At 42.1% G+C, this 27,124-nt stretch overlaps 2 protein-coding genes across 4 annotated transcripts; both read left to right on the top strand.

Moving 5' to 3' along the window:
• Window positions 1-1,536: 1,536 nt before the first annotated feature.
• On the top strand, window positions 1,537-19,481 carry ahcyl1 (adenosylhomocysteinase like 1). 3 transcript variants are annotated; one of them, XM_022741597.1, is made up of 17 exons: window positions 1,537-2,017; window positions 10,687-10,801; window positions 11,345-11,488; window positions 12,254-12,354; window positions 12,457-12,559; window positions 13,483-13,577; window positions 13,742-13,848; window positions 15,259-15,375; window positions 15,504-15,567; window positions 15,697-15,785; window positions 15,975-16,045; window positions 16,290-16,384; window positions 16,929-17,027; window positions 17,353-17,421; window positions 17,576-17,654; window positions 17,933-18,053; window positions 18,171-19,481. In XM_022741597.1, the coding sequence occupies exons 1-17, from the start codon at window positions 1,826-1,828 to the stop codon at window positions 18,175-18,177; spliced, it is 1,668 nt and encodes a 555-aa protein (XP_022597318.1). In that variant the 5' UTR covers window positions 1,537-1,825; the 3' UTR covers window positions 18,178-19,481. The 3 variants fall into 3 exon arrangements, with proteins under 3 accessions (XP_022597318.1, XP_022597319.1, XP_022597320.1); XM_022741599.1 differs by lacking the exon at window positions 1,537-2,017 and adding an exon at window positions 7,784-7,858; XM_022741598.1 differs by lacking the exon at window positions 18,171-19,481 and having other exon boundaries at window positions 1,826-2,017; window positions 17,933-18,057.
• A 394-nt stretch (window positions 19,482-19,875) lies between these two features.
• Window positions 19,876-22,688, top strand: LOC111219259 (heat shock 70 kDa protein-like). The gene is made up of 2 exons (XM_022741879.1): window positions 19,876-19,961; window positions 20,634-22,688. The coding sequence occupies exon 2, from the start codon at window positions 20,656-20,658 to the stop codon at window positions 22,570-22,572; it is 1,917 nt and encodes a 638-aa protein (XP_022597600.1). The 5' UTR covers window positions 19,876-19,961; window positions 20,634-20,655; the 3' UTR covers window positions 22,573-22,688.
• The last annotated feature ends 4,436 nt before the right edge of the window (window positions 22,689-27,124 follow it).

A 27,124-nucleotide genomic window follows, 5' to 3' on the forward strand; every position in this document is an offset into this window, starting at 1 on the left:
TCTACGCCAACTGGCAACTGAAGTAAAGATTAAATCTAGTGTCATTACTTTTTAAATGGGTAACGAGTAACGAGCCGCAGTCGTTACTTCTCCGTGGGCCTTCCCACCGGCGCTGACTGGACGACCACCGCCTACATACTGCCCACTTGTTCAGGTGACAGCGTCAACAAACCGCCCCCTCCCCTCTCAGATGTTGCTGTCTGAGGGGGATCATGGCGACGCTGAAGTCTGCTTCCGATTCGTAGCTTCCGACTCTGCAGTTAAGGGGAAACTTAACGGAAACTTAACTCTGAGTGCCGTTTTTTTTTCTCCCCTTCCTTTTGTGAAAATCTGCTTGACATTTTGGGCCAAGCCTCAATGCTGTAACCCACCCATCTGTGAGAGACCTTTATTCTGTTAGTGAAAATACAACACAGAGAGATGTCACTGCTTTTTCACCTAGATCATATTGGACCAGGTCTCTTTCAAAAACCACTATACTTAGACTGGTCTCTCCATTTAATCCCTTTCACTTCGTAACAAAAATAGAAAAGTTACTTTTACTCTGAAATGAAAACATCTTCATTGATTCATAGATATAATATTCTTATCTTCATAAATTAGTTCATTTACTCCTTTGCCAAAGCCTTCACTGTGGCCTGTGTTATAGCCATAATTCAGCCATTCATGTGTTTGTTCTTCATATGATCTTTATGTGCAGACATTTTTATGAAAAGCTTTCTGTCAATACTTAGGCACAATTATCAACGTTTGATTGAGAAATCAATTAATTCGTCTGGTTGACCTGTCCACTAACATCCTCCTCTCCTGGCCACCAGTTGTCCTCAGTGTCTCCCTGCCCATCATCCTCATTACCCCATCATCCAAAGAGTCTACACTGTAGACCTGCTTTAGTCATTTGCCACACTGTATTGTGTCTCCTAGCCGTGTCTCGTGGTTTTTTTGTGAATCTACTGGCTTCAGCTGTGATGCGCATGGAGGGCTTCTTACCCCCAAATCAGAGGGGGCATCTTCCCTCAAAAATCCAACTCTTCCTCATATTACAAAAAATATTTTTGATTTTTTTGTTCAAACTAATGGATGTGATGGATTTTGAATTATATTATACACAAATGAATGGCATAGGCGAAAATCCTTGGGGGTAATTTAATGATGTGTACTCAAAGTAGTTGTGAAAATTGTAAATGCAAAACAATGTGTTTTTAAGTTTGTAATTATTTCACTCCTCTCTGCCTCACAGTGGTTTCAATAGTGACATGAAATGTCTCCCATGCTTTCAGGGTATAGGATGTTGCCTGTGAGTGAGGTTTCCTTTGTGGATTAAAGGTTTCACAAATCTTAAACTGTGTCTTAAAGAGTCTCTGGCTTCTCTGGGATAATCCAGTCCAGATTTGACCAGTCTAGGTGAAGTGGTTTTTATTTTGGACCTGGTCCAATGTGTCCGCTGAGCACTTGAAGTTACGTGCCCCTTAACTTTCCCCTTAACTGCTTCCTTAATCGGAAGCTACGAATCAGAAGCCAACTTCAGCGTCGTCTGTGGATGACAGCAGAGCCGCAGAACTGAAACAAGTGTTTGAGCCGCTCTTTGACAAAGTAGCGCGGATAGAGAACAGGTTCATCCCTGCTGGAGTCTGATACCTACTGCTCCGCACCGAGGCCGAGAGGAAGCGCTTCAGCTCCGGCTCTCTCATTTTAAACCACCAAGCTTAAACCAGGAGCGCGAGGAGGCAACAGCTAACGTCAGTCTGAACTCCACTCCGAACCGGCTTTCTGTTCGTTTATTTATTTATTTATTTTCTAACAGTATCGGTATCACCTGGATGCAATGACCGACTCGGGTGTGGACAGCAAGGCGGAGGTTAAACAAGCCACGAAATATGTCAAAGAGACCGAAAACGTCGCGGAGAAATATTCAGCGATGACTGTGAGCAAAAACAGCAGTGATGTGAACATGAATGTCGGGGAGATGCCGTCCGCAGCCTTCACCGCAGTCCCCACTCTGAAATCCGTCAAGAAGGTAAGAGACGTGAACGTGATGCCCGCCATCAGTCACTGCCGCCGGGAAGAGAGGCTGTGTGTGTGAGCTGTGGGCAGGCACATGTCAGGAGCATAAATCCACTCTGGTACGCATTGCAGTGAAGCACTACTGTACAGCATAGGTTATCTGCTGTGTCCATGTATCACTTATTCATTTGCGTTTTCAGCCCAAAGTTAAGCAGAGAGGCAAATGGGGCTTTGGTGCATTGTTAGATGCGATGTTGCAGTAATGTGTAGTGTATGTTGTAGAGCCGTCATCCCACTGAGGGATCACTCCATCCCGAGCCAATCTGCTAAGTGGAAAATCACCTTTACCATTTCAAATAGATTAAGCTGAAGAATCCGAGGAGAAAAGCTTTGCCTCATTGTCTCACATGGTGTGGTGTCTAATCATAGCTCTTACTATGTTATTACTGAGGTAACAACATGTAATTATGAAAAAGGAGCTTTCATGAAGACTGGATTATTGTTAGTCTGTAAAGTCTGCCTCCACAGAGCCTTCCTGTTTATTCAAACCACACTATCATGCCAATATCCTGCAGGCAAGAAACAACGAAGAGCCAGGTTGAGCTCTTAAACCCTGGGCAAAGTGGAGAAATACATGGGCTGACATACCTGAGCTTAGGCAGCGGGTCTGCACTCTAAGTATGAGGTATTTAATGAGGTGTTTGCCTTCTGAAGAATTTCAATCCACCATGAACAGCAGTCACAGAGCTGGGGGGTCTCTGAAGGTTTAGGGTCGTGGAAATCGAATCTGTAAAAATCAATCATGTCTGTATCAAGTGAACTCATCCTTGTGTGTGTGTGTGTGTGTGTGTGTGTGTGTGTGTGTTTGGTGCGTGCGTGCATGCATGCATGCCCGTTAGGCATCATCATTGTTAGTAATAGGAAGAGCATGATAAAAATGTATTAGCGGCTCAAGGTGCACCTGTGAGAAAAAGCCTCAGATTTCTTGGCTGTTCTACAACGGCCCAGAACAATCATCACACTGAAAGACTCCCTTGAGGTGGCAGCTCATATCGTTACAGATCCACCACCGTTTGTAACAGCTGGCACCAGGCAGGCACTGGATAAACATGCAGCAGACAGAGCTGAAGGCTTCTTTTTTTGTCTCTCAGAAGGAAAACTCCTCTGACCTCTCTGTCTCCTTCGCTCTGGAGTTCAGGTTTATTGATACGTAAACTGAATAGACTTGTTCTGTGGAGCTGAAGGTGAACACCTTTTTTAGCTGAGACAAGAAACTCTCAGGACTTTTCAAGGCCATGGCCTCAAGGTGACCTTTGACTTGTGACACCTGTGCTCCTTTACTGGTGCACACACTCTGTGTTCAAAACATATTGTCATGATTTTAAGAGCTAGAGCCTGATCCACACAGGCAGTGTGCACTGATATCAGCTTCACACCAGTAAATATCGGTAAGTATATTGACATATTTATTAGCATAAATGTTTCAGAAACATTTTTATGTGTAATTGTTCATTATTTCATTAACCTTAATGTATTGTGTTTATAATTTATAGATATGTATTTCCACTGAGGTCGGCTGTGCAGACATTACTTTTGTATTTGCTATTGATGCAATCTTGATACCAGCTTCACAATGTCAGTATCACCTGGCCTCTACATGACACATTAAATAATTAGAGTGTTTTTTACTGACACATCTGCTATTCTGCTACTGACTGCTGAACTTTGTGAGACTTTTAAAAGTCACAGTAAGCAGGAGTGGTCGCCCCCCCTCTGATTCCTCTGAAGAAACTATATGTTGATCAGGATTTTGTTGCTTTTCTTTTGCCTCATTACATAACTTGAGATGTTTGTGCATCTTGGTTCTTGTGATGTTTCCTTGAAAAATTCAGTGTTGAGATGGTGATCATCACACCTCTGTTACACACAGACATGTTCGCCAGCTGGTGTTCACATTAACATGATTGGATGGCCTCATTGAAGCTATGTACAAATCAGCCAAAAGGACTGCAGCAATAGGCCCCGCACAATTAATTGAAATATAACCGAAATCGCAATATGGCCATGTGCAATATCTAAATCGCAGGAGCTGTAATGTGTAAAATGTGTCACATTGTTGTTCATTGTTAGCACCATAAGCATTGTGGTGCTACAGAGACGCCTACAAATCATGTTCTCCAGATGGAAAGGAACATGTTTGTTTGGTACAAGGTCCAAAAAAAAAAATAAAAAAAACATTCCAAATGAAATTGCAATCGCAATAATTGTAATATAATTTTTTTTTTAAACACAAGAAAACTGCTAGAGAAGGACACTTAATCACAAGCAGACCATCACCATTGTTGGCCATAAGACGCGAAACGAAATATTTGCTAAAGAATAATCGAAACTACGGGGGCTGAAATTTAGCTTGAGCTACACCTCCATACAGTAATCCTTCCATCTGTTTCACTGCTTGTCCTCCGTGTAGCATGTAACAATGTTTGTCTGTACGATCACTGTTAAATAAACTAACAAACATACGCCTTAAAAATCACCACAACATCCAGGATGAATGAACATCAACATGTTTTTGACCACAAGAGCTGGACATAATAATGAGAATAATAAAAAAAAAAATCCCTATTTTCCCAGCAGCGGGGTTCACAGACTTCAGAATATTAGCTCGGACCCCCTGTGTGACGAGGCAATAATGCGTGGACTGTGAGTCGCCTCAGGGAGCCTGACTGAAAACATATTGGATGGTAGGATCGAGCGCGGTGCTCATGAAAACAAAGCAGTATGTTATGAATAAATGTGAGAGCCCAGTGTCAAACTGAGCCACCTGTTCGCATGAGGAAAATGAATGAGTAAAACAAATACTGAAAATGAGTGGAAAATCTAATTAAAAACGGTCACACATGAAAATGAAAAGTTGGACGTCGTGTTGAACTTACGAGGCCTCTGCATTGTCACGTAATCAGCTGAAAGGTGCGGTGAGCAAAAACAATCAATGTTAGGAATTAAATGGAATATGTGAGTGTGTGAGTGTGTGTGTGTGTGTGTGTGTGTGTGTGAGTGAGTGAGTGAGTGAGTGTGTGGGTGGGTGAGTCAAAGAACACCACGACTCAGCCTCCTCTCTCTTTGAATCCATCCAGCAGTTACACAATACGCCCACCCCACCCCCCCGAGAACAGGACTCACTCACCATGAATTTGTTCATGCGTTGTCATGTTTTAGCTGATCTCTGTGGACAGTTTCACATAGAATCTCTAAAGTATTCATACCCCATATTCTCCTTTATCTTGTCTTGTTTGTCTGCCAACATTATGGCAGAGTTTCATGAAGGTCAAATACAGATTTTCTCCCCACCTGGCAAGTTTAAATTAAAGTGTGGAGACATACGAAAAGGTAAATGATGAGGAAAGCCTTAAACTAACCCTGAGAGAGATTCAAAAGTCAAACTTCAAAAGAATGAATACGGCTGAAAACATCACATACACTGGACTAATAATCACCAACATTGTCATGTTTTTCTACTAAAACTTATGACGTAAGAGTAATTTGAAGGTGGTATAAACATATATGCAAAACACAAAACCAAATATGCAAAATATACGTGACACATTTTCACTGTGGGTCTTTAAAGGTCCCATATGGTGGAAAGTGAGATTTCTATGTCTTTTTTTTGAATATAAAGCAGGTCTAAGCAGAAATTGTGATTTAAAACGAGCTTTCAAGGATTTCCGTAATTTTGTGATGTCACAACACCATGCCCCCACCACAGCCCACCCGCACCCACCGTCCAACCTTTTTGTTGTTGCTTTAACTTCCCCCTTCCTTAACATGCTTATAGAAGGATAGAAATATTAGAGACCAATGGCTAAAGTTTATTTTTGCTGAATTACCGGGACATTTCAGTTTGAATTTGACCGTCTGTTCCACTCATTTCAGCGCTGACTGACCAGAAGCATTTGAATGTATTGATGAGTTTTACCAAGCGACAGTAGAAGGCTACAATCCATTACCTGTGGTTGGCCTGGCCGTGCGTCACTCAGGCAACAGTCAGCCAATCAGAAGAGAGGCTCAGAGAGCAACATAAAACAGCCTGTTCTTGTTAGAGCTCCAGAGAGAAGCATGAAGGAGGAAATGTAAAACTATATTGAGATGGATTTTTAGCTCTTCAAACCACAAATGTATCTTCAAATAAAACAAAATATGGGACCTTAAATCAAACTAGCTTTATCTAGAAATAACACTGAAAAACAGTTTTTTTAAAGTCTTTATTAAAACTCTAAGTCTGCCGTAGTCTACACAAGTGAAGTACTGTGTTTGCCTCACAGTGTGACCCATATTAACATTGGGGGTAAAGTCGCCATAGGCTGAGAAATATAACACATCCATACTGACTAGTTTCATCATCTTCAGGCTGTGTTCTCAGTTGTGCCTGTGGTGTTTAAGAACTAGTTTAACTACAGTATTTGTTCTTAGCATTCTGTCTTACTTCATATTTACCTTCTCATTTTACAGTTTTGGCAACAAAATGATACTGATATTGATATTGTAAATATCAGTGTCACATTCCCGTCTGTTTGATTATCAAGTATGGTTTTGCATCACCTCGATTTTCATGTTCTCTGACGACTGGAGTACATGACCGTGGGTAGAATTTATAGCTTCTGCTAAAGGTCACGTAGTTCTGGAGGAAGGATTAGCACGCTGTATGTTTTTTTTCACAACACTGTTTAATCCGTCATGCATGTGTTGATCTAAGTAGGCGCCTTTGCAGGAAGCACAGATTGTAGAACTAGACCTGTATGACTACTGCACTTTTTTTTGATTTGAGCATTACACTATTGTCAGTGCACAATTTGTACGCTGTGATATTCCAGTGTGTCTTTGACTTGTTGAACGTGACCACTGTGAGTAGTCAGTATACAAAGATACAAAGACCTGTGTGGATTAGACTGTCTGAATGATAGCGTCTGAGTGTTGTCTCGGTTAGATGGCGCTGTAGAGCATTAATGGTGTCTGGCTAAGTAGTTGGTGTTGCCTTATGCCAGGCCCACATTGAGCCCTTTGCACTGCCGGCTGACAGTCGCACCACAGCTTAAGTCTGTGACCTGGCCTGCTATCTGGGAGTGAAAGGGTATTTTTAGCTGTAAGATGGGACTGGATGGGCCGCTTATTGATGGAGCAGAAGGCTAATGCAAACAGGGTTTAATTCCTCCTGTCAATCCCCTTTTATTTAGTTGTCCAAATCAGGAATACAGACTGAAAGTAAAAGCTGCAGCAAATTTGTTGTGTGTGTGTGTGTGTGTGTGTGTGTGTGTGTGTGTGTGTGTGTGTGTGTGTGTGTGTGCGAATTTTTCTGAACTTGTTTCTTGTTTGTGCATAGGTACATACTGGATTTTTTTTTTTTTTAAGTCTTTGCAATTTGTTCCTGCATTTGCTCTCTCAGCACTTAAAAAAAAAGCTGCCATAAAATACAACCTACTGACTTTAGCAGCTGGTTGTCAAGGGCAGAACCCGAGAAAATGAAAGAGTTAGTGAGAGAGAGAGAGGGAGAGAGAGAGAGAGAGAGAGAGAGAGAGAGAGAGAGAGAGAGAGAGAGAGAGAGAGAGAGAGGCTCAGTTGGAATCAACCTCCCCTTTCTCTCCAGGCCTCTCACTCTCTCTCTCTCCAGGTTGGCCATTAGAAATCAGAATAATAGGTGGGAACCTCCCCCCAGCTCTGCCTGGGAGTGTTCTGGGATAATAGCATCAGGGACACCTAGTACCATCACACAGAGGACATACAGGCACAGGGAAGTAGGCTGGAAAACTGGAGAGATCAGGCAGCCATGGCACACAAACATGGGCACGGGAGAGAAAGGGTGAGTCGCCACTAATGCATCACAGAGAACTCATCCTGCACAGTTAAAGATACTGCAGATCTCACACACAGATGTGCCGGAGTTACTTTTGGAGTGTTACAAGTTTTCTGTCTTCTGTTTGCACTTATGTAGAGTGAGTTCTTTGTCTTTCACAGTTTGTAACAGAAATGTTCTGCAGAAATGCAGGTAGAAGTCCAGTCTTCTCCTCCAGTGGTCAAGTTTATTCTCGCAGCTCACCTGATTGTGATAGTTCATTGTGTAGGAGTAGCAAAAAACAGAATGCTGCCTTAAGTAACACTGAGCGATTCATTATTAATTAACCTCTTGTTTTCTTTAAAATTCCTCTCCGATTGTGCCGTCCATGAACTGAGGAAGAACAATGCAAAACTTGTGCTGAATCCTCAGGTGTCCAAACTGATGCAAAGCAAAGCTAAAAGTGCTATTTTGCAAGTGTATGAGATCGAGTGCACTCCAAATTGTGAAAGTAGAGACATGCAGAGATCTCCTCAGTTCACACTGTCTCACAAGCTTCTTGAGTTTCTTTTTACTGACACAGTAGATGGTTGAAGCCCAGGTGTCACAGCCCATGGAAAAAGGGACTCAAGATATAAACACTGAATAAGTGAAGAAGCTACTGCTGTTTGAGCATTTCAGCCATAGGTTCTTTTATTTTAAATGGATTGAAGTCATGGCAGTAACTTTTACTACTATGAAGAAGTACAGTTGTGTTCAGGTCAACTTCTTTAGGGATCATACATTTTTGTATCTGCTAACGTTTGAGTGGTAAATACCAGGTAACTAATTTATGCATACCAGTTTCACCCAGCTGTGAGCTCACACTCAGAAAAATATCCTCTCTGCAGCATTGTGTTTGACAGTAGAAATAACTCCTTTAAATGTAGTACTGCTTTAATGTCTTCCATATGCGCAGTGCACATCACACTCAAATGTTACCCAACTCACTGTTGTTAGTCTGGCATTCATGTGTTCCCGGATTTATCATCTGTGTGTTGTGTCAACTCTGCAGGCCTGCACGTTAGTGTTTAGTCCAAAACACATTCTATGGACATATAAAATAAGAGAACAAGGAAATCCTGCCGCATTGTCACAATGAATGAAGATCTGAAAGGACGTCAACATGAATGTTTAAGGAAGAGAACAACACCCATCTAGACATTGAAGGATAGTACAGAGTGAAGGTCCTTACTGTGAGAGTTGTGTGTAATGTCATTCTAACACTACCTTTAAAAGAAAGATTTTCTGTAAGTGTGAGAAACATTAAGAAGGCCTTTGCATGGTTTTCACCGGTTTTATAATCATTCCAGAAAAAGCACATAAACTATCAAGTTAAAAACATGAACATTACAAAAACGTACTCTGCAACAATATCACCTAACAGCCTCGACAGCAGGTGAACAAGAGATGAAGGAGGCCTGCCTGCGTTAAAAAGAAGCATGTTGAGAGTCCACCGCTCTTGACCGCCAGATATTATACGATGTTGTGACATTATACAATGTTGTGAGGAAGACAAGACGCACAACATCAAATGGTGAGCTTGGATTTGATCCAACACACTTGCCGCTAAGCCACCGAAGACACCTGCAGGTTTTCTCGGAAAGGCAGACTGAGAGAGCGGCCAGCAGATCTCTCTCTCTGTGCAACGCCTCATCGGGCTCTTTGCAACGTCCAGGTACCATAGGTTTTTAGCATTGGTTCTGTAATATTAATACTCCAACCTCTGGGACATCATAGGGTTCGGACCTGCTATCCACCTGCGGACGTCCTATTTCAGTAAAATGCTGAATAATGTGGCCGCCTGTGAGCCTGTCCAGAAGCAGCTGTTTTTCTTACAGTCCCATGTATTCACAGGGTGTAAGTAAAATAGGACCTACAGCTTCACCCACCTGGGCTTCTGCGTGTGCAAAGATACTGTAAATCACTTCCCGCACTCAGAGTGGGACTGTTTCTGACTTCTCTATGTCTGTCAGGATCGGTGTAGTCAGACTGCTCTGCTGGACTTTAACTAGTGACTCTCCACTGTCCTAACTGACCCAGATTACTCCAGGACCTGTGGGTTACGTCTCCCTGCTGCTTCTAATGTTGACAGCTGACTGTTGTCTTCTGCTGCTGCTTCTGCTGCTGCTTCTGCTGCTGCTGCCAGATTGTTACAGTTTCAGGGCGTTAAAATGACACTTAGTGGATTTGTCAGCTCCTACTTCTAATTGTAGCCTGCCAAGCCCTGAATAGAGCCAAACTCACACTAGGCACCAGCTTTTATTTAGTAGCTGAATGATACGAGTTTAAAAAAAAATTGGATCAAAGTCTGGTTGTAACCCCAAACACTGGATTGTTGAGACTCTTTTGTCAAAGGCTAGTCCAGAAAATAACCAGGCAAGCTGTGTGCTGATCCACTTTATGTGTTTCCAGGTCTTTGATCTTAGGCCCTTTGAAGGGTTTGGTTTGACACGATGAACCACACCAACAACTGAAGCCTGTGTATTTGAACAAAGCATAAATCACAAAGCAGCAGAGAGCATCTAAAAATAAGCATCAGCTCCCCTCCTCCTGATCCACCTGTGATTTACTGCAACAGACTCAGGTGATTTACCTTTGATAGGGCAGTTTTAGTGGCTGAAACAGCAAAAAGAGCTCAAATATATAACGGGAGAGTGTCGACACATTACCTGCACCATATAACCGGGAGTGTATCGCTGTGTATGTGTGATGATGATGATGTTACTTTTTTGTTCCTCTCTCCCCTGACGCAGCGCACGTTTCTCAGCATGTTGTGTTTACGTCGTGCACCATTTTGTCCTGATTGTCTCCAGATCCAGTTCGCAAACACAGAGGACAAGCAGGAATTCACTAAGTACCCCACCAAGGCAGGCCGCCGCTCTCTCTCTCGCTCCATCTCGCAGTCATCCACAGACAGCTACAGCTCAGGTACTGCACACCTGAAACGTTCATTCTACTTCCATGACGTGCTTTTTTTTTGGGGGGGGGGGGCATTTATATATATATATATATACCTTTATTGTAATAGTCATAGTGAGAGAGAGACAGGGGGGGATGACATGCAACAAAGGGCCGTGGGTCAGACTCGAACCCACGGCTGCTATGGTTAAGACTAAGCCTATGTGGTACGCGCTCTACCAGGTGAGCCACGAGGCGTCCCTCCCATGAGGTGTTTAGTCAGTTTGACAAACTCCCTGATGTATTTAATGTATTTGGAGAGAAGTATGTACTCCCACCTATAAATGCAGCACATTTGCATAAGAGTACACATATATATATATATAATATACACACATGAGCAGAGGAGAGTTCACAATAAACACACACATTATGTACAAAGACGCATACAGGAAACACACACACACACACGAGCTCCGCCTTCCACACAATGGATTTGAAGTATATGTTTCATAATTGGCTCTTTTGTATGCTTTTCCACAATAGTGACCTTTTGTGTTCTCCGTTTCCCAGCTGCGTCCTACACCGACAGCTCCGATGATGAAACCTCCCCGCGGGACAAAGCCCAGGTCAACACCCACGGCAGCAGCGACTTCTGCGTGAAGAACATCAAGCAGGCTGAATTTGGCCGCCGAGAAATAGAGATCGCAGAACAAGGTATATCTGACCTCAGGGGCACGTCGCCGGCGCTTCAAAGATTATGGACAATTTTCTATTTGGAGACAGAAAATGGATCCGTTGATGATTCAGTCATTGCACTTTGATCACAGTGGGTTTGAGCTGAGCCTGGATTTGTGTCTCTTATGGAGTCACTTCTCCTGCACGGAGGCAGTCGTGAACACGCTGTATCAACCATTTATGCAGAGAGAGCTCTGAGCTACCTGTTGTGACTTTGTTCCCAGATACGTATCACATGGCATCTGTTCTGCTGCTTAGACACTATTTGATAAAGGTCCTCTCCCTCCTGATTTCAAAACAGTTTATGACCCAAGGCTGGGGCAGTGTCAATATTATTCTGGAAACATGATCAGAGTTCTTTCTCTCAGCTCTATTCGTCACTGGTTACTTATTTTCTTCCTTTGATACATCCTCTCCCATCTTGAGCGTTTGTTTTTTTTTTTTATGTAGTCCCTCCTCTGTCATCTGTCTCTCTGGTTGTTTACATTGCCCATGTTAGTGATAAGTAGGCGTGAGTGCTTGTCAAGTGTTCTTCAGGCTTTAAGCCTGGCCAGCAACAGCTGTTGCTGGCGTTGTTGTTCAATCAGTCTCCATTTTACAGCCATTTACTGCACATCCACCGCGTGGAAAGGGCTTATTTTTGTATTCAGAAGGGTCCATCCTTTTTCTCTCTCCCAAAACAGAACCTGACCTTTTATGTCCTTTCAGCTTCCCTTAACTTGTGCTCAATCTGTTCCTCCCCAGACATGTCTGCCCTGATCTCCTTGAGGAAGAGAGCCCAGGGGGAGAAGCCACTAGCTGGGGCCAAGATAGTAGGCTGTACCCACATCACTGCGCAGACAGCAGTACGTCCTCTCGTCCTGTCCACTGCAGATGTTTGATACGTCCTTCTCTTCTTTATCACTGCTACCTGTACATGTAACTGTATATTCCATGGTTCCTCTTAGGTCCTGATTGAGACCCTGGTAGCCCTCGGGGCTCAGTGTCGCTGGACTGCCTGTAACATCTACTCCACTCAGAACGAGGTGGCTGCTGCTCTGGCTGAAACGGGTAAGATCTTCTCCTCTCCACGGTCAGCGGCTTCTAAACAGCTTGTACCATGGGAACAAGAGGAGCTCATCAGCAATATCAAGTATTATCAAGTTTTAAAAATACAAAGAGAAATACCGGGTGCTCTCGGTTCTGCCGTAGTGAGTCTCCAGGTGAATGCAAGGTGCTCTTGAAGCTGAAATGTAGACACAAGGAAGCTGCGGGGCTAACGTCAGGCACACTCGCACAGAGCCAAGGATGTCCATGATAGCCTTTATTTTGTTAGGGCACGTCAGAGTAAAATGTCCAAAACAAAGATCCCAAAAAGGGAGTAAAATGCAGACCGGTTTCACCCACTACAGGGTCTTCCTCAGGGCGTGGTTGGAAAGGGAAGTAAACTGGTCGACGATTTACTCCCTTTTTGGGATCTTTGTTTTGGACATATGCCCTGACAAAATAAAGGCATTTTGATTATATCTTTGGCACTGTGCGAGTTTGTTAGTCCAGCAACTTCCTTGTATTATCAAGTTTTGTGTGGTTTTATGGGTTGAAATTAGACATAAAATGTATCTATTTCTGATAATTAAAAATCCTTTATATTAGGTGAACTTGGCAGTGGATGTTAATTCAACATTAATAACATGATGGCTTTCACTTGCTAAAAATAAACTAATTATAGTCAATACATCAACCATAATGGATGTCTACGATACCAAAAAAAGTGACGTTGCATGTATTTCTGATATTGTTTTAAATACGTTGTGTAACAGTAAAGTTGAGCATGAACCCATGAACCCTTGAAACTGAAGAGCAACCAGTTAGCACATGTTCTTTCACTGTGTAATGCTGTCTTAATGGATCTGTTGCTTGTGCAGCTGGCCTGTCCTCTGCTGCCTGTCTCTGCCATTAGGTGTGTGTGTGTGTGTGTGTTTTGCTTCCTGCAGTAGTACCTGTGTTTGCGTGGAAGGGTGAGTCAGAGGATGACTTCTGGTGGTGCATCGATCGCTGTGTCAACACTGAGGGCTGGCAGGCCAATATGGTATCAATCTGACAACCACATGATAAATTGAACACCAGTCTCAGTCTGTCTCTCCTCGGTCTCTGCTATCCCCGGGCTCTACCCTGCTAGCACAGACTGGGGGGGGGGTTTAATGTGAAGGTCATCTATCACGCGGTTCACTGATGCAGATTTCTTTCTCTTAGATTCTGGATGATGGTGGAGACTTGACCCACTGGGTGTACAAGAAGTATCCCAGCGTCTTCAAGAAAGTCCGGGGCATCGTGGAGGAGAGTGTCACTGGGGTGCACAGGTGAGATGGGGCTTCGATTTGATGAGTTTGGGGGATTTTTGCTCCGAGCCGACGGAACAGTCTCCCCGAGGAAGTGTTGAAATTTTTAAACCTAAACTCAAAACGTACCTCTTCAGCCTGGCTTTTCATTAAATATGGTTTTTAGTCATTAGTCACTTTATTTTATTCACTTATTTCATTGTAATGATGATCTAAATTGTATCTTATTCTATTTTGCCTATTCTTTTATCATTGTATTTCATTCTGTTTCATCTGCTCTTTGATTATTACTTTTCTCTTTTTTGTTTGCTAATGTTATTGTAGCTTTTTAAATCCATTTTATTGTATCTCATTGTCAGCTCTTTCTTACCTGATTTGTCCCTTTCTTTTTAGCTGAAGCACTTTGAACTGTACTCACATGTATGAAAAGTGCTATACAAATAAAGTTTGATTGATTGCTTTTATAAATGAAGTGGGAAGTGAAGAAAAACAGTTTCTAGTACAACCAGTGCGTCCTTTTTGGCCATTTACAGTATGATGTTGATGAGTAAAATGTGGATGGTTGACAAAGCTCTGACTCCTTGGCAACAAATTTCAACATTTTCAAATCTGTTCCACAGCTTGTGACAGCCCATAATGGACAACGAATGAGAAAGACTGGCAGTATTTTTTGAGTTATTGATATTGATCAGACTCCTGAAATCATATTATGGCCATTCTGTGCTGTGTGATACTAAAACCACCTGCCTTCACCACCAAATGCAAAATGATGTCAACATGAAGTGTATTAGGATGTAAGATTTAAAGCAAGTGTTTATCATTGCAAACAAAGTTGTATACAATATATACAACATGATTTATTTAGCAGCTTTCGTGATGCACTTGACTTTGGGCAACAGATGATTTGACCTCTTCAGATCACCAGACAATTTTTTTACTAGCTAATAAAAAAAGCTAATAAAAGAGATCCAGATATTAAAACCCAGTGTTGTAGCGCTGTTTTTAACAGATAGTAAACTGCTTTTAAAATCCTTTTCCATGAGGTCTTTACATTATAGATTAGATGGAGTTGAGCTGGAGGCAAACCATACTCCCAATAAGAGAGGTTACTAATGAATAATATAAACTGTGTCAGCACAAACCGTATCAAAGGCAGATATATAAACCATATTATTTTTAATACACGCTGACTCTAGATTGAAAAAGGTCAGTGGCCTGATTAGGCTGGAGCCGATTTGAGAAACATGACAGAGCTCGACCGCAGCCCACAGCAGCTGTGCATGTACAACCCTCACTGGAATCAATTATCCAGGCGCTCCGGAAAGTGTAAGGTCACGGAGGATAGCAGCTCAGTCTGTGTGTTGATATGTGTGTGTCTGTGTGTGTGTGTGTGTGTGTGGGTGAAACATCTTTCCTCATGTGTCCTCTCAGATTGTACCAGTTGTCTAAGGCTGGCAAGCTGTGCGTCCCTGCCATGAATGTGAACGACTCCGTCACCAAGCAGAAATTCGACAACCTTTACTGCTGCCGTGAATCTATCCTGGATGGGTGAGGAGAATTAATCGCTCCACACTGTCTGCAATCATGCTGCTCTTGCTGGTTTTATAGTGTGAAGACTTGCTGTGTTTGAAGCATGAAGATGGGTTAAAGTGTGTTATTTTGCTTGTATCTGCCAGCTTGAAGAGGACCACAGATATAATGTTTGGAGGCAAACAAGTCGTTGTGTGTGGTTATGGAGAGGTGAATCGTTCTTTGATTTAAAAAAAATCTTACTTTAGATGGAATGACTGGATTTTCACTGGTGCAGCAGACCTTTTTGCACATTGTATATCTGTGTTTACAACTACTGCACTGTCCTGTGGTGTGTAGGTGGGGAAAGGCTGCTGCACTGCTCTTAAAGCCCTTGGAGCCATTGTGTGCATCACTGAGATTGACCCCATCTGTGCCCTGCAGGCATGGTGAGTCACAAACCATTACCAGTCAGCACCGCTCCATCACTGGATGTGCTCCGCTTTGTCTCTGTGTTGTGCATCAGATTAACTGTGATGCTAAAAGAACAATGTGTTATGCTAATTCGTTTTAAGTTGCTTTCACTCTGTTTTGTGCCGCTGAAACTAATCGAAACGTCTGCATGTGTTTCCACACAGCATGGACGGTTTCCGAGTGGTCAAGCTGAGTGAGGTCATTCGGCAGATGGACGTGGTGATAACTTGCACTGGTACTCTGCCTCATGCAGTGACGTCCATTACTTCTGCTTTGATAATCACAATGTTTCCAGCCCACAAATGCACATTTCATTTCAATATCGCAGCTGAGGTCTCTGCGTCAAAACCAGCCTTTTCATCTAAATGCTAAAATGATTTTTGGGTCTGTGTGCTAGTTCATTGAAAGTCAAACAAGTCATGATCCCACTTATATGTCTTACTCCCTCTTCAGTCACTGTTCTTTTTCTTTTAATACAGGCAACAAGAACGTCGTCACCAGAGAACAGCTTGACCGAATGAAGAACGGCTGCATCGTCTGCAATATGGGACACTCCAATACTGAGATAGATGTGGTAATATGTCTATGTAGCTCTGTGTGGGTGAGCGTTTTGAATATATGTGTCAGGGCAATTTCTATTTAAATTTCCAACTCTGCACACACACTGAGGCGCATGGCCAGAGGGAGCTTCAATGAAAGTCCAACAGAAGTAAAACAAGTCGCACAACTTTGTTCTTCACACATTCAACCCTCAGAAAATATGTTTCCAACTCTTCTAAAAAAAAGCAAAACAAACAAACATGTTCTTTAAGTCCAAATATGGCCCAGTAGATTCTTCCAAAATGGCTTCATATCCAATTCTTTATTTAACCTTGTCTGGCTTTAAATGCAGAATGTCTTCCTCTTAAGGAACTGGACTGGACTGACTCATGATGGGATGATTCATGCAACGTCTTATAGTACTTTTATGTTCTTTGTCTGAGTTCTCTTGATGTTTTTCCTTCTCCACACTGACATGTAAATAAATAAATGACCACATTTGTGTTGCACAAAGTCACACCTCTCACCTTGATACTTTTACCTGCAGCTGTAGGACTGAGTGTCTTTCATGTCTTCAGGCGAGTCTGCGCAGCCCTGAGCTGACCTGGGAGAGGGTCCGCTCTCAGGTTGACCACATCATCTGGCCAGATGGAAAGAGGGTGGTCCTGCTGGCGGAGGTAATGCCCCTCCTACATACCTTAAAACCTTAAAATTATCACACAGATAAACTTGAACCAACCATCAAAACTCTTTTTGCGTTTTAACTCTAACAACATCTTGCATTTACATCAGGCTCAGAAGCATTTTACCGTTGTGAAATATTCTGGTGTTGTAATATTATAATAGAAATTGCCATGGTAACTGCGGGTCATCTAGCATGTGGGATAAAATCCTCAGTTTAGGGTTCTCAGCCGCTCTGTGGTTCAAACGACATGTTACCTTAAACTTTGACCTGTTGTTTTTGTTCAGTGCAGTTCATACTTGCTCTCTATTAATTCTCAGGGTCGCCTCTTAAACCTGAGCTGCTCCACTGTGCCTACGTTCGTGTTGTCCATCACTGCTACAACTCAGGTTAGTAGTTTTGTCAGATGCTTGGACTTTAGTTGCAGCTGAAGGAAGAAGTTTTCCTTCTCACCACCACCACTCTGCTGTTCTGCAGTAACATGTAGTTTCCTGTTGGCCTCAGTGAGTCTTACAGCCAGTGTGTGGTCTGTGTTATTTGTAGGCTCTGGCTCTGATCGAGTTGTTCAATGCCCCAGAGGGACGTTATAAACAGGATGTGTATCTCCTGCCTAAGAAGATGGGTAAGAACTGACTCTGTTTACACAGAAACTATTCTTTAACTGTAGCACATGACTTTAGCTTGAGCACATGAACCATGATATAAATGAGTTGAAAAGAAGCAGTTTTAGGTTATACACTATAAACATTTAGAACTACTTCACCTATATGTTGCTCATTGACGCCACCCTGTGACTCGACCATAAAATGACACGATACGGCGGATTGAAGAAGTTATACTGTGTGCTGGAGAACATTTCCATCTAGAAAATATAGACTGCAATCTGTGTCTTTCTGCCAGATGAGTATGTGGCCAGTTTGCACCTACCAAACTTTGATGCCCACCTGACAGAGCTGTCTGATGAGCAGGCCAAGTACATGGGCCTCAACAAGAACGGCCCCTTCAAACCCAATTATTACAGGTAGGTCCTTCGACTTTCACCCTTTTTTATTACCGACTATTCCCCAATTTCTTCTTTTTTTTTTTTTACCACAATGTGTTAGTGTAATAAATCTACATGTGTACTTTTCGTTCACAGGTATTAATGAGAGTGTCTGATGGCGTGGTGTGATCCTCAAAACACAGTTGCCCTGGGATAAACAGAGATATCTATTTTATTTTCTAAATTGCTACAAAAAAGGAGGAATTATTTTACTTATGCTGAATGTAACTTATTAATAGCACTTCAGACATGGTGTTAAATATGACAAATAAGACATGTAGGAAATATATAATGTATAACCAACTAACATTTTACATGTCTTGTCACGTGTTTAAAAACAAAGCCTGCTTGCATGCTTTCATGTGTATGTTCTTGTTTAGTTGCTCCTGCTTCTGTTGCTAGATCACGTAGAGTTATAGATTTGTTTGTTTACCCTATTTACGCACAGTGCCAAATAATGGCCGTAAGAATGGAACAGAAGATAACATTTATGTTTTGTCTGTCATTGGCATTAAGATTTTATTAGTACATTCCATGAGTTTAGGTTGAGCCATAACAAAAAAAAAAACTCTGTATTACAATGTACATTCTTTTAGAAATGTTTTGTTTTATATGCGTTAAATGATCTCACTGAATGGTATCTGCATACATGCCCTAAAAGGTAACATCCAGTCATCCTTATCATTACAACAAAGCACGGTGATTAATACCACTTGTTATATAAAAAATACAATCCGGTGTTGTTTATTCTAAGAAACCGTAATAGAGTGCAAATGGCTGGAGTTCATTTTAAATTCCTGACTCGTGGTGTTGGCATGCAGCGCTCACCGTAAACTGATCTTGAAGCGCCCAGAGCTTCTCCTCAACAGCTGCGAAGCAAAGAGATGTTTAATGTGCTAATAACAGATAAGGATGTTATGTTAAAGATAACAGGCTGTATGCGTTCCTAAAAAAGGAAGTGAGGAAAAGTTGTGGAGAAGGGGCCAGAAAAATATTTTCAAACTGCTGTTTCATTTCATACCAAGTTTCCATTTGCTCACTCAAATTTCAGCTGTGATCCCTCTCACTGAAGTGGTCACTGAGTGTTTTGACTGGATAATACCTTTAAGGCCATGCTATGAATGTGCCTTTTAAATCATTTACAACAAGCAAATATCAAGCACTGACCTTAATTAAATGAACATTCCTCTTTTGTAAAACCACAGCCACTGTGGTACATTTAATGTCTTCCTTCCACTGCTTCTGGTATTAAGTGTAACTCTACTGAATGAGCTATATCTTGTGAAAAATCTTAGACTTTATGTTTGCCATATTATTGTCACTGTCTTAATTTGATCAAAATGCACAAGTGTATACTATGTATGTAAAAGAATGCATTAAATCAGCAATAAAGCAAAGTCCTTTTAACAGAGAAAAGTAACTCTCAACGTGTCAAACTGGGTTTGTACCAAGAAAATGAGAGAGAATGAAAAAGAGGACGTGTCAAGTGAACATTTGAAGTAGTTGCATCCATTATTATGGTGATAAAGTTGGTAACACTTCAACATGTCACCCTGAAGGAGCCTTATTGCTGCATTCTCTACATCGTGTTCCCTCACAGTCAGTCCTTCTGGCTGAGGGTCAAACTACTGTCCCACTCTGGAATATTCACCGGCTCTCGCGCACCAGGCCAGCTGCATTAGTTGCTAATATTAACAGTTGAGTCACTGAGTTTGGAGGAGGGGATTGGGAGGCTGGGAGTGTTCTGGAAACCCGATTATAACTATATAAGCAATGGGTCTGGCATTAGTTTCAGAAGAGTGACACAGAGACAAAGGCTGACACAAGGGACAGGACTCTGCTGAGATCCTTCGACTTCTCTGAGCAACAGAACACTTATCAGTGAAAGTAAGTAGCAACTGATCAGATTTTAGATTTATGTGTTTAACGGCTTTGAATGGAAGCATTACTGCAAGCTTCTTAATGTTATGACGTATCTGATGGTGTGGGGTGCATCCTCAGGCTTTAATGTAATCTTTAACTTTACAGTACAGTACTAATGCATCATTTCTGCTTTATATTATGTCTTTGTTAATGGTGATGTGAAGATTTCACAATCTATTAGATTAATTTAAGTAATCCCACAACTGGGAAATTCACTCACTATTAACTAAACAGTTGAATTTGAGTATTTGATCATTTAAAATTACTTAAAGTTTGTGGTTTTCTTGTGGCATATTCAAAATAGAAAACAATTCTAATTCACAGAATACATATATTAAAATGATAAGGTTTATCATTCAGAGAAAATATATGTTACATTTATATTTTTGTCGTGGAGCAGATACCTTAATAAATAATAAATAAATAAATCCTTAATAATAAGGTTTTTAAGTCAGCGTCTCCTTACTTTTAACCACACCTTTGACATAGTATCTCTGCCTGATAATTAGATAAAAACGATGGCCAACAAACATCAACATTACCGACATCAATAATCTAGTAATTCTGAATGATTTCAGTGGTGTGATTAGTGTAGCATAAAAGAAATGACATGTGATCTCTCCATAATTTTTCTAGGAACTTTAAAGAACCGAGCAAGATGTCCTCAGCTAAGGGAATATCCATTGGCATCGATCTGGGCACCACGTATTCTTGCGTTGGGATTTTCCAGCATGGCAAAGTGGAGATCATTGCCAACGACCAGGGCAACAGGACCACTCCCAGCTATGTGGCCTTTACTGACACAGAGAGGCTCATTGGAGATGCTGCCAAGAACCAGGTCGCCATGAACCCCACCAACACAGTCTTTGATGCCAAACGACTCATCGGTAGAAAGTTTAATGACGCCATTGTCCAATCCGACATGAAACTCTGGCCTTTCAAGGTGATCAACGATAATGGAAAGCCCAAAGTTCAGGTGGAGTATAAAGGTGAGACCAAGGCCTTCTACCCAGAGGAAATCTCGTCCATGGTCTTGGTTAAAATGAAGGAGATAGCCGAGGCCTATCTGGGACAGAAGGTGTCAAATGCAGTCATCACAGTGCCAGCTTATTTCAATGACTCTCAGAGGCAAGCCACCAAGGACGCAGGAGTAATCTCTGGACTGAATGTTTTGAGGATCATCAACGAGCCCACAGCAGCAGCCATCGCCTATGGCCTGGACAAAGGTAAAAGAGGAGAGCGCAACGTGCTCATCTTTGATCTCGGTGGAGGCACCTTCGACGTGTCCATCCTGACCATTGAGGATGGCATCTTTGAGGTAAAATCCACTGCAGGAGACACACACCTTGGTGGGGAGGACTTTGACAACCGGATGGTCAACCACTTCGTAGAGGAATTTAAAAGAAAGCACAAGAAGGACATCAGTCAAAACAAGAGAGCGGTGAGGAGACTGCGGACGGCTTGTGAGAGAGCAAAGAGGACACTGTCCTCCAGCACCCAGGCTAGCATTGAGATCGACTCTCTGTTCGAGGGCATCGACTTCTACACCTCCATCACAAGGGCACGCTTTGAGGAGCTCAACTCAGAGCTCTTCAGGGGAACACTGGAGCCAGTTGAGAAAGCCCTTCAAGATGCCAAGCTGGATAAGTCCAAGATCCATGAAATCGTCCTGGTCGGTGGCTCCACAAGAATTCCCAAAATCCAGAAGCTATTGCAGGATTTCTTTAATGGCAGAGAACTGAACAAGAGCATCAACCCAGATGAAGCTGTGGCCTATGGTGCAGCAGTACAGGCTGCTATCCTCATGGGCGACACCTCGGAGAATGTCCAAGATCTGCTGCTGCTGGACGTGGCTCCCCTGTCTCTGGGCATTGAGACTGCAGGTGGAGTTATGACGCCGCTAATCAAACGCAACACCACCATCCCTTCCAAGCAGACCCAGATCTTCTCCACATACTCAGATAACCAGCCAGGTGTGCTGATTCAGGTGTATGAGGGCGAGAGAGCCATGACCAAGGACAACAACCTCCTGGGCAAGTTTGAGCTCACAGGTATCCCTCCTGCCCCCCGAGGTGTACCACAGGTCGAGGTAACTTTTGACATTGACGCCAACGGCATTCTGAATGTGTCCGCTGTTGACAAGAGCACCGGCAAAGAAAACAAAATCACCATCACCAATGACAAAGGCCGCCTCAGCAAAGAGGAGATTGATCGGATGGTACAGGATGCTGAAAAGTACAAAGCAGAGGACGACGTGCAGAGGGAGAAGGTTTCAGCAAAGAACTCACTGGAGTCTTATGCCTACCACATGAAGAGCAGTGTCGAGGATGAGAGCATGAAAGGAAAGATTAAGGAGGAGGATAAAAAGATGGTCATCGACAAGTGCAACCAAACGATCTCCTGGCTGGAGAACAATCAGCTGGCAGAGAAGGACGAGTACGAGCATCAGCAGAATGAACTGGAGAAGGTGTGCAAGCCGATTGTGACAAAGATGTACCAGGGAGCAGCACCAGGAGGCAGTGGCGGCCAGGCAGGAGGCAACTCTCAGGGCCCCACTATTGAGGAAGTAGACTAAAACCATGGATGTCAGTATGTTGTTTACAGAAATGCTTTTGCCTTATCACTGTTGTTTGGTACCACAAATGTTGTAATTTCACTGTTTTCTGTCTTAATAAAAGTACTTTAAAGAGACAGGCTAATGAATGTTTTGAGATGTCAGGTGATTTGAAGCTACAAGAAAAATAGAAATCAATGACTGATAAGTGGCTTGTGGTCACTTAATTCTTGAGATGCTCTAATGATAATTGGTAAAAAAAAAAAAAAAAGGGCCAGGCTACCCGATAGGGCCCCAGACCCCAAAACATGCACCACTATTTAATAAACATCAAGTGAAATGATGAACACCTTAATGGGCCCTGCCTATCTTCATTTCTGTAATGATCTTAAATGGACACACATCAAACCTGGGGCTACATGGTTTTTCATCACACTTGGCGTAGAACACACAGAGTCGGGCAAAGAGGAGTCATTAAGGGGCAACAGATCATTTTTGCTCTAGTGCCCACAGTGGGTTAATCCAGCCATGCTTTTCCCTGATCTTCTTGATCTGATCTTCCTGATCTTATACCTATACAGATGTGGAATCTGTTGTGTTACTGAAGCTCAGCATCATTTTATTGCTTATTGGACAGAATGAAATCAATTGTTTTCTTTAAACAAAGATTCACATGAGACTTTTTTCTAGTTTGTTTGCTCCACAAATAAACTATGTTAATCCTAAAAAATTGAATAGTTGTAATTCTTATATTTATTACATTAATATTATACTAATGGCTTATTTATATTTAGGGTCATATTTAAATCAGGTCTGTAAATATTGTTCCTTTTTTTTTTGTTGACATTATTTCTTACTATAAATATGTACGATAATCATTCATTGGAGTTAGTCAGTCAGTAATGTTTCTATTGGAATTTAACACACATGACGCAGGACGTGGCTGTGATGTTTGAATAGTGAATTACTCACCAGTGTTTGCTTGAGGTTTTCTGCTCATCAACCAGCAGGTGGTGATCAAGTCCACTTCTTCACAGTTGGGCCTCAACCACCTTGAATTCATCATTGAAGTTTATTCTACCATGTTAAATTCTCCTTCATGGATCTTATTGTGATGCAGCTCGAACACGAGATAAGAACATTGTAAAGAAATTATATAGTAGACAGAAGTTTTACATTGCATTACAGCATCCCTCTTCAGATGAGGCCAGAAGCCTTTTATTGTAAGTTTTCTTTACACCTGTTACTTTAAGGTGCCATTCAGTGCACTTGTCTGGTTTGAACCCACATCTCTCCAAACCCTTGTCCCAGCCAAGACAGTCTCCAGGATAATGCCTACTTCTTGAATTGACAGCTGAGGATGGACCCATTAAAATCTCCCCACACACATGATCAGATAAGAGAAATGATCGACACCCAAAGAAGAACCAACACCACGACGAGCACAGGAGATCTGTCCTGAGCAGTTTGGGATAAAAAAGGCAAAATGCTCTCAACAATAAAACTCTCAGTAGTCCCTGATTGCAGATCACAAAATCTTAACAGGTATCTTTTCCATCTAAAGACACAAAACCATCTGAAATAAAAATGTGCATTCATCTCATTAGTACCCCTACATGGTGCAGTCTTTAAGGGAAGAACATCAGACTCTGATATATTAACGCTATGTGCATAATTAGAAGCATTGCAAGACAATGCTTTTCATGTCGTCTAAAGTCTGTGACGTGTGCAATATAAAATTTCTCATGCAGATGTATTTCACAGGTTTACAGAGGTTGATTTACAAACGACAAACTATGGAATTATTTGTAAACATTACTTTACAAGCTCAAAATCATTTTGACCCTAATTTGAGCCCATATAGGTGTTGGGGGAGTAAAGCCTCACACAGCAGCTAGCTTGCCCCCAGAGGACCATGTGTTTATTCTTTCTGAATGAACATCTTTTCTAAAATATGCCACTGAGTCTAACATCTCAACATTAACAATGTTATTATCTATGTTAATATTTATTCTGCCATCTCTGACTGGATATTTACAATAACAGTTGTATATGGAGAAGTGCTAGTTGTATTTCCCTGTATGCTACTCACCAAAACAAAAATCATAAATGTGGTGTATTTACAATGTATCTCCATCATCATCACAGTGTATAAAATCCAGCACCCTGCTCTCATTCCCTCACTACGCAAACATGAACGTTTACTGTCACCATGGCAACAGGTGCTGGTTTAGTAGTTAACGTTAGCTTAGCCTACATATAGACAATGAACAATAAAATTGTAAATAAAATACGTCACATACTGTGACACATACGGTATAAATGTTACAGCACACACAGTATGTGAAGCGGCACTGAACACAGCAGCATGACCTCAGTCTGGTCTAACTGACTATAAATAATTTAAACCTGACCTGAAATGTCCCCTGAATATCAGAGTTTTTATTTCTTCTGTACTCGGTAAATGCCAGTCTCCTAGCAACACCAGGAGCCCCTGCAGCACATCCCATAATAACCTAATTAGTGCCACTTGGTGGACATTCAAGAGCCGCAGGGTTTACCACAGTGTTTTATGGAGGTATGGTGGGCCACTTCACCAATCAAAGACCACCTCTGTGACATCATGAAAATCAAAACACAGGCTGAAAGATTATTAGACTATTACATACAGCAAATACCACATATTTACTGAGTGTGGATACTGTTCAGGACGTCAGTACAAACTCGCTTGATCACAACATGAGATGTGTCACAGTCAGGGTGGTTTACCACCTTGGCCAAACAATGGCCTGCTGCAGCCCACTTCACACAGCCCCAATCTGACATGTAGCACTCTAGCACACACCTCCGCTCCACACTTCCACACTTCTATCCACAACTCTCAACTTTCAACTCTCAAGTGTAAAGCAGGACCGAGGCAGAACCAAACGCACAGTCAGGAGAACAAACACATCATCATCCAGGCAGAGAGCTGCAGGAGGACAGTCAGTAGGTCAAGTGCCGTACATACAACCAGAGAAATTGAAAACAGATGTTGTGCTGCTCCCAGTGGAGGGACAGAGGCCAACATAAGGAATTTCAGGCAAAACCGCATCTCAACAACTTGGGGCGATGATGTGACTGGCTGCCATGGCAACACAGGACAGGAGAAAGTTAAACTGACAGGATATGAGGGAAAGTGGCTGAATTGTGGTCCTGCATAATGCTTGGGCCATAGGATGATATACGGGATGGTCTTTATTGTCTTCCCCTGATCAGTGATGATGTCTTAACCTCATCTCTCTGCTGAGCGAGGTGCAGGGCAGCGAACTGAGATACACTTCAGTCTTTTGTGAACTTCCAGGCAGGAGCTGTTGGACCCTGTATTCTCCCAGGACGGGACACAGAGACAATCTGCCTCCCACCGTGTCCCCAGCAGGTGCTTCATACATCTAATCCTCACACGGCCAAACCTCACAGATCAGCGGAGCTTCATTCAAAGGGATGGAGGTTGGAGGCATATCTAATATCTCCACTGACTTCCACAGTAAAACTGTGGTTGATATCCGAACAGATCGCCTTTTTAGTGACGAATTGTCCACAATCAAAATCAAACTTGAAACAAACCTGAAATCAAAAAAGCCACTGATGCACCATAGGAGTGTATTGAAATGTATTGTACACAGGTAAAACAGTCCACTGTCCATACAAGCAAGCGAACAACAGAAGAAAGAAATCACAGCTCCTGCTGCCTCGTTTGCTCTGGTAAAAAAAAAAAAAAGACTCTCCGAGGTACATGCTGGTCCTACATGAGGTCAACTGGGGCCCTTCATTCGGTGAACACTTGCGCACTTTTCCAAGAATCATTGATTGAAAGTTTGGTAGTTTTCACCTCCAATGTCTCAGAGTGAAATTCAGGATTTCAGGACGACTTTCTTGAATATAGAGGCTCTCCATAGCAACCAGCTTCATACGTCTGCACCAAGACCAGCTGCTAATGCTTACTAGACTGATTGGCAATGTAAGTATTTCTTTAAGGTAGTATAAGGTTAGTATTATTTTATTGAAATTGTATTAGTTTGTGTAAAGTAAAATACTTGCAGTGATTCCCTCCAACATGCCATAAAATATACTATTATATTATAAAGACCCAATGCACAGACCTACACTTCTTTTTGTATTAATGTAGGCTACTCTTTATAGAGGAGACTACTCCTTTGTTATTTTCGGTCCATTTAAGCACAGCTAACGTTGCTGGAGCAGAACCTAGAGAACACGCATTACATGTAACTAGCTGTAAGGAGAACTGACCACATTAGATCACAGGGGGTCACACTTCAATATTTGAAAACAGAGTAACAAATAAAGCAGGTTCCCCCGCTAGCCGCTTCAATGCAGCACATCTTCCATCTTTCTATTTCTTTCTATGAATGTGCTGGGGCTTAAGATTGTACACACTTTTATGATCCACTCAGCATTATGACTTTTTTTTATTTTTTTATACTTTAAGTAATTTCTTCTGATAATACAACTGAGGATTTTTATCTTGATTTACTTATTTCTATTTTGCACATGCTGTATTAGGCCTACTCCC

The sequence above is a fragment of the Seriola dumerili genome, unplaced genomic scaffold (genome assembly GCF_002260705.1).
Source record: "Seriola dumerili isolate Sdu_G_001 unplaced genomic scaffold, Sdu_1.0 BDQW01000056.1, whole genome shotgun sequence".
NCBI classification, from domain to species: domain Eukaryota; kingdom Metazoa; phylum Chordata; class Actinopteri; order Carangiformes; family Carangidae; genus Seriola; species Seriola dumerili.